We start from the raw sequence: 8,268 nt of genomic DNA, 5'->3' as shown, positions 1-8,268 counted from the left end.
AAGCCCAGGAACTCAACAGCCTTTGTCTTAAAGGAACATTTAGATGCCTTACAGTACAGTCCCCATTCCACTAGTCAATCAAGAACCTCAAAGACATGTTGCTCATAGTCCTTTTCGTCTTTAGAGTAAATAAGGATGTCGTCTAGATAGACGACACACGTCCTATCCAACAAGCCTCCCAAAGCCCTATGGATATAGGACTAAAAGGTGGCCGGGGCATTAGCTAGGCCGAAGGGCATAACAAGGTACTCAAAATGCCCGTACCGCGTCTTAAAAGCAGTCTTCCACTCATCCCCTTCCTTAATGCAAAGCCTATGGTAGGCGTCGCGAAGGTCAAGCTTCGTGAAGACCTTAGCCTTTAACAGGCAATCTAACATCTCGCTCACAAGCGGGATAGGATATCAGTTCTTAATCATGATTTTGTTAAGACCTCAATAGTCAACACAAAGTCGCAGTGTCCCATCTAGTTTTAGGACAAAGAGGATAGGAGCACCCGCTGGCGACCTGCTTGGGCGTATCCAACCCTTCTCCTGGGCCGCATCGAGGTATTCCCGCAGGATATCCAGTTTGTGGCGGGAGAGGTTATAGATTGGGAGGTTCGGAATCTTCTTTCCCTCCTCAATCTCTATGGCATGATCATGCTCGCCGTTCGGCCTGAGGATGTTCGTACGATGTTTGCTGAAAGCGTACCACCGAGAGTGGAACTCAGGGGGAACATGCGCGAGTTCCTCAGGGTCCGGAGCGTCGTCAGCATCATCAGTGCCTGGATACCCATCGCTGTCGTCGGGAAGTACCCGGGCAACGCCCGCGGGCAGTGTGGCCCGGCGGTGGCCTTGATCATGGATACTGGCTACCACACAATAGGCCATGGCTTCAGGAAGCCATGAGAGCTTCGGGAACGTCTCAACACACTTCCAGAGATGCTCCTGAATCTCAAGCATGTACTTCTTCAACCAGAGCAGCCCTTGACAATGAAAGTACTCTGCATCCTGCACCACGTCGCCACTGGGCCCGGGGGCTTGCGGAGCAGGTTCGGGGTGTCCCCGAAGCAGTTCCTCTAAGAGGGCTTCCTTCCTAACATCGTCGCTCATTAGTTAAATAGTATAAGAGGTAGGGTGCAGCACGTATGCAGTCTCCCCAGGACCAAAGTCCTTTAGGAGCTCCTCAGCAGATACCAACTAGATTCTACCGTCGTCGTTCTCCCACCACTCAAATGTACCGTCTTTGAAACAGATTTTAGGGTCAGCTTCTTGCAGCCAAGGATACCCTAAGATCAGGTCGTAACCTAAGAAATCAGCCAACCAGAATCTTTAGGGGCCAACTTCTTTATTAGTACCCCTGTTGTCTGTGCAGACAAGGGAAAGATCATATGGCGATCCTAACTGTAATCAGTGATTGTTAATAAAGCTCGCGTCAGGCTTCTCGTAGTGGTGCTCACACAAGAGGCCATATTCCTGAATAACGCCAGCGTTTATCAGGTTCAATTCAGCACCCATGTCGTAAAGGCCGCGGAGGATAGTCGTTCCGCCGTCAGGGAGTTTAAGCTGCACCCAAACCGCGATGCAGAGCTGCTTGCCATTTAATTCAGGCCCTAGTTGCAAGCGTGCAAGATTTGCAACTAGGGCTTCTCTTTTTTTGTGCCATTGTCGTCCTTCTGGTCAAATCAGTTCTTCCAGTGGGGCTTGTGTTTACCAGAGGTCTCTTAAGGCGTTGTTGCAGCAGTATCAGTCCTCTGTACTAGGGACTGTTAGTTGCTTGTCAATTAGCCTGCAGGCTTCCAGTCTTGTCTTTTATCTTTCCACCACTGTCAAGAGTTTAAGGTAGAGCAGGACCGCTTTTTTTTCTGAGTTAAAGCGTCCCCGGAGCTGGCCTGGGGCGTCATCGGAGCTCGCTCAGGGCAAGCAACGGTTTCGGCGTTGCGTACAGCGCGCTCAAACTCTGGCCAAGTGTTCACAGACTCAAGTAAGCTGTTGCGCTGCATTTCTCTTCGGATAGATTCTAAGAGGCGGCTCCATACAAAGGCAATTTTGATCTCATGGAGTTCCTCTCCGTTAGAGGTTCAGAAAGGAGTGTTTTTTAGGAGACCCTCTCGCTAAGATAGCTGGGCGATAAAAGTGTTAAATGTATCGCCCACTTTCCACTCTGTATTCCAAAAGTAATAGTAGTTCTCGTACCGCGTTAGGAGAGGATCCTAGGTAAGCTCGCGTACTTTGGTTTGAAGCTGAGCCCAGGTTTCAATGGTGCCTTCGTCGATAGCGCGACTGATTAGGTCCTTGTGGACTTCGAACTAGATCTAGTTAACAATCCATCAGGTTCGAGTGGCAGAGTCATCTAGGAGGTCCACGTATTCCCAGATACCGTTCATATCTCTCACCCAGGTGTCTACCTGCTGTGGGGTTGGAGACTTCTTCAAGGAGCCAAGCTTCGGAGGGGCCTTGATCTTAGACAGCCGACTTAGGGTCTTGTCCGGGCCGGCTTGGGATCGGAGTTGATCCAGAGTAGTCCCGAGAGATAGGCCAAGGGTTGCGGAAGCAATCTGGGCCTGTTTGTGAGCTCGACTAATTTCGGCTTCCGGAGCTCCTTCGGCCTCAAGCTGAAAGGCTTTTGTGAGGAGCGATTGTACGAACGCTTCATTGGTCGAGGGTTGCACCGGGACGGCAGTAGAGCTAGTTTGGGCCTGCCCTGGAAGGGTACCGCGGCGTATCGCGTTTGCCCCTGTCGCTAACAGTTGCTGTGAGTGGCCCATAGGGAGCTGACCAGCAGTCCCTGGAGTTCTGAAACCTGGGGGGCTTAGTGTGACGAGGGGGTTGTTTGATCCTCGTCTAGTGTGACCTGAAGAGTTTCCAGGTTCAGTCCGACCGCGTCCCTGACGGTTTCCGGGGTCTTGCTCATCCCCCGACTCAGAGACTTGGTGTTCCTCATCTTCCACCTCTTGTACTCGCTGATCTGGTGGAATTTGGTTGAGGCGCTGGGACGCGAGGTGCTCAAGGAGTTGAGCACTGGGGTCGTCATGGGGCGTCTCCGGGACGGCCTCGGAAGGGGTAGTGGCCGTGGCCCTGCTTTTGCGTGTGCGACTGCCGTTGGCCATTGTTGTTATAGCTCTTCAATTAAGGTGGAGCTTGAGGAGCGGTAGTGGAAGTGGCCTTCTGTTCTTCAAACCAACTGCGTCTCTGTAGGAGAGTATGAAGGATTCGAATTGTGAGAGCACTGTGAAGCAGGAAGCGTGAAGCGCAGAAGGGGGTACAGGATAGTATTGATAGACGAATCCTTGAGGAGACTCAGGGGTTCGTAAGAGGATATATATATATGTGCTGGGGCACGTGACGGGACGTCATGTGCCCAAGGCTGGGCCGAGGGCTCTCCGGGGAGAGTCCGAGGCATGTCCAAGTTGACCGTGACAAAAAGCACTATAAAGCAGAAAGCATAAAGCACAGAAGAGGGTATAGGATAGTATTAATAGATAAATCCTTAAGGAGACTTAGGGGTTTATAAGAGGATATATATATATGTGCTAGGGCACGTGACGGGACGTCATGTGCCCAAGGCCGGGCCGAGGGCTCTCTGGGGAGAGTCCGAGGCATGTCTAAGTTAACCGTGACAGTTATGTTATTTAGATATTGCGTCTTGTATATAGTGTTAGTCGCACTAAAAGATTTTATATAGGTTAATAATTTACCTAGCTTAGTAATAGTTTACGTTAATTCTTAGTAATATTATGCTACAACTTAATTAAAGACTATTGTCTATAATGCTCTGCTAAATAAGACTGGTGATCCACGGTACCTTGCGCTGGTTGAACCTCCCACGGATGCCTTGTCTAATTTGGAGACTCTCCCACTGCGCGTTGAGGACTCTGTGGCATACTATATGCATGCGGCCAAGGTTTTATTATGCTGTCAGCGTCGGTTCTTCGCGCAGTCTCACCAGAGAGCTCTGACAGTCTATGCGGGTGGTACGTCCCCCATAGGTTGCCGCGACTGGACGGCATTGCGGGAAGCTCAAACTGGCGCAAGGCTTGCTGTTGATACGTGAAACGGTTGGGATCGTAGGGGGACATGTTTGGGTCCGGAGACGCACAGGGTGGTCGCACTGCTATTCTGCATAAGCATTTTAACACTAGAGAAAGTTGGTAAGCCGTACCTGGTGCGGTTGGAGAACCGCCTACGTCTGGCTTTTCTGATATCCTCATGGTGAGATCTGATTGCCGACGATCCAGAATGTCTTTGTGTAGATTTCTTGACTTCTTCGCGTGGAAGATCAAGTAAATGAGAAGCCCGAGGAGAACAGCGATGCCCAATCCGCCGCCTGCTGCACCGCCCGCAATGGCTGCAATGTGACCGTCCCTGTTATTCTGACCAGGTGATGGCGCTACGACCGTTACTGTAGTCGGAGGAGACGCCACAGTTGAGCTAGTCCTTGATGAAATAATAAAAGAACCTGCAGAAGAGTGTGTGGAAGAGCTTGTAGAAGTAGTGGTTGTAGAGCGGTAGCTGGTACTTGATGGCAGAGATGAGGTGCTTGTTGAGCTTAAGCTGCCAGTAGGGGAATACGCTGATAATTGTTCCGGGCGGTCTATGAAGGCAGGAACGAGGTCGCCGCTGGGACATTGGAGTCCCTGGTTACACGGATTCGATTTACAGCATCCCCAGAACGTCTTGCTTCCACTGGCACACTGCGCTTGGTGGGTTAGGGACGTTAAGGAGCAGGGCTAGGGACCGCACAGTATAAAAGTCGCTACCTGAGCCACAGCTAGCATCAGGAAATTTCCCATAGTAGGCACTATCGAAACTCACAGTCCGAATATTGCCTTGGGAGCAGCCGTTCGAGCATGGGTCGCTGACGCAGCACCCGACAAAGCGTGAGCCAGAGGCGCATGAATACCACATTCCGCCCGAGGGACAAGTAGGACTGAATTCGAGTCGTTTCCACCGATACCGCGTCATCTTCGAGATCCAACAATTTGCCGATAAAGTGTTAAGCGTTGAAGAGCTCGAGGATGATTAGACAAAAGACCTCTGTAATACGTCGACTTTAACGAACGGTCTAGCATGCACAACCTTGAGCCAGATACGAAATAAGCAAGTAAACACGCCGCTCGCCGTTAATTCCAATAGAATCTACATTACCAAATACGTATATACCTAGCGAACTGGAGCTGCTATACAGGCGCATAGTATTGCTTTTGGAGGTCAGACCTGCGTCAAAGCTTACCAAAAGAGGCTGAAAAAATCCACTGCGATTGGCACAGCCTTAAAGGTGATATGCTAGCGACGCTGCTGGGAACCCTGATCGAAGCCATCCGGTTTTCGTGATCGGCTAAGGATCGCCTCGTGGAGGCGGAGCAGGCTGTTTTGGGGTGAGGTGCGTCTTCTGATGTCCTTCTTACTCGTGCACTGAAACGAGGGGTATATTTCAGTCCAGCGTTGAGCTAACTCATACTGGATCCCTAGTTCCGCCGTTAGAGGCCTTACGTGAGGGAAAGTTCGCGCAATAGGAGCTGTTATTATATATTTTGGGTCGCCGCTTGCGACAAAACACGACAATTATACGATGGACAGACCAATGTTTCGTAGCTCAGAAATTTCGCGGAGCAGGGTACTGACAAATGGGGATTGGTGATGTGGAGATCTTCAGTCTTGGGCTTTTTCTTCGCCGAATTCCAGTAATTACATTAGCGGTTATTCGCACCTAATCTGTGGGTGCTCAGACAGCCAGCTGAATTGAGGGAACAAAAACACCCCTGCTTACCAGGAAGGCTCCGAATCAATCTTTTAGCAAACGCTGTTAGTCTACAGCCAGCACAATAAGGCCTTACTAACAGTTTGTTACGGTCCATGAGTGGACCAGTCAAGGGCCGGGTAATGTGCCCCACCACCTAGACGGCCAAGCGTGGAACCCCTTTATGCTCGAATGGGAAGAGCCGGCTGGGGAAGACTCGGATGAGCAGCCGTACGAGGAATGCATCGTCTAATAGGACCACTGTACAATGGATTGCAGTGATCGCAACGCTTGGCAAGCCAAGCCTGCAATCACTACATAATAGATTGCAATAGACGCATCACTTAGCAAGCTAAGGCTGCAATTACTACATAATAGATTGTAGTAATTGCAACGCTTAGTAAGCTAAGGTTGCAATTGTTGCAAGGACAGAAAAGGCATATAAAGGCCCTATTAATTAGCCCTAAAGGGTGTAATTAAAGTTTAGTTTATCTTTACATAGACTAAGTAGCATTCTAGCTTTTTAACAAGCTGCAATACTAGTTGTATATCTTGCACTATATATACCTCTACTTCTGTCCCTAGGACTGTTTAACCCAGCGTCTATACTGCTGTCTAAGGGCAAACTACAATTTAGCCACCTGTAACGATTCTCACGAATCGTTCCATCTTGGGTCGCTCAGATCCTATCCGTGTAACGATCCTCATGAATCGTTCCATCTCGAGTCGCCCGGAACCTCCGGAAGGCCCTCGTATCGGCCCCGACCTCGACCTGGCCCCGACCCCTGCTGTTACCCCTATTCCCTCATGTATTTAGTCGCACCTCGCCCCTGTAGCTAGCTCGGTAGTTTTCTGATATCCTTTCGTACAAGGCCTATAGGTGTCAATGGCATTCCCAGGTTCAGAGTCCCCACGCACTCCCATATGCCTCTGAGTGGATTCCCACCGCATTCGGACCCATTGTCTTGCCTGCGCCGTTACAATCTGAAGGGTCCCTGTATCGGCCCTAACTATAACTTAACCCTGTCCCCTGCAGTTACCTCTATTCACCTAAGTATTTAGTTGCACCTCTTCCCTTAGCTAGCTTAGTAGTTTTCTAATATCCTTTTGTACAAGGCTTATAGGTGTAAGGACGGAGCTCTGTACCACTACGCTAATACAACTAAAAAGGTGCAAATAATTAACTAACGTTAATTATTGCGTACAGAATAGTATATATACCTGTTGCACATAAGCACTATCTTAGCCTTACACGTAAGCGCTATTCTGGCCTTACATTATCCCCCTTCTTAGCAGACGCATGTCCTAGGCGTCACATGACCTACCCGCAGCTCAGAGGCGCCTATGCGCATGTCTTGGTTACCGGCCAGAGGCTGACCACCTGCGGCCTAGAGGCGCAGGATAAACACAACGCAACGCTTAGTGGCCCACGCCAGCTAAGCCATATACACTAGACCTTCTAGCAGCAACAACGTGGCGCTAGAAGAGGCTGCCTCACGTTTTAGTCTAAAAACTAGCTTAAAGCTGACTAAAGTAGAGGTTAAACACTAACTGTACCCTGCTGTTAGTTAATTATTATGTAAAAATAAAGCTCTATACTACTACGCTAATATAACTAAAAAGGTGTAAATAATTAACTAATGTTAATTATTGCGTACAGAATAGTATATATACCTGTCGCACGTAAGCACCATCTCGGCCTTACACGTAAGCGCCATCCCGGCCTTACAATAGGTGTTAATAGCATTCCTAGGTTCTAAGTCTCCACGCACTTCTATATGCCTCTAAGTAGATTTCTACTGCATTTAGACCTATTGTCTTGCCTATGCTATTACATTATATTAGAAAACTTACTTTTGCTAGTAATAGCTTTATTAATAATATTATATAAATTATTTATTTAACTATATTTAAGCTTTAATACATGTTTAATTTAGTTTAAGTTATAGTTTTTACACACTATTATATTAAATTATTTAGTTATTATAAATAAAATTTTAGAAATGTCTGTACAGAAGTACAGCTGTGTCTGTACACGCGTACAGCTAAATTAGGTTGCCTAAAACGTTAGCTATCTAGCCTATACATTAGGGGCTATGTGTACTTAAAAGCCCTCTTTCTTTATACAAAAAAAAAGGGCAGTAGTTAATAATAAAAAAATCTTTGCTTACTTACCTCTTAGTACGCCTCTTAGGTGTATGTTTGTTTAATTAAACCTAGGTTAACTAACACTAATTAGTTTATTAATAAACTATTTACTGCGTGCGTAGCTACGCAGAGGCTATTATCCTTAATAGATAGATTTGCAAGGATTAATAAAACTACTACTATACAAGAAGCTTACTCCTACCGCGTGCGTAGCTACACAGAGAGGGCTTAGACGCTCACACCCACTGCGTGCGTAGCTACGCAGAAAGGGCGTGAACAAGTCTTATGCGCGCCCCTAGATTAACTAATTGCACAAAGACAAGATTAGCAACCTGCTGCGTGCGTAGCCACGCAGAGAGGGCTTACTGCTAAGCCTTTATGCGCCTTAGAGCCTTCTGTTAA

At 48.1% G+C, this 8,268-nt stretch overlaps 1 protein-coding gene across 1 annotated transcript; it reads right to left on the bottom strand.

Annotated features, from left to right (window-relative positions):
- Positions 1-3,817: 3,817 nt before the first annotated feature.
- On the bottom strand, positions 3,818-4,943 carry BDR25DRAFT_313706 (uncharacterized protein; the record flags this gene model as incomplete). Its single annotated transcript, XM_033691399.1, has 3 exons — positions 3,818-4,089; positions 4,141-4,708; positions 4,794-4,943. 3 exons carry the CDS (start codon positions 4,941-4,943, stop codon positions 3,818-3,820), a joined length of 990 nt encoding a protein of 329 aa, XP_033548670.1.
- Positions 4,944-8,268: the final 3,325 nt, after the last annotated feature.

This window comes from Lindgomyces ingoldianus (assembly GCF_010093535.1).
Source record: "Lindgomyces ingoldianus strain ATCC 200398 unplaced genomic scaffold BDR25scaffold_13, whole genome shotgun sequence".
NCBI classification, from domain to species: Eukaryota; Fungi; Ascomycota; class Dothideomycetes; order Pleosporales; family Lindgomycetaceae; genus Lindgomyces; species Lindgomyces ingoldianus.
Note: the sequence above shows the minus strand (reverse complement) of the source record. Positions and strands in the feature narration are given on the sequence as shown.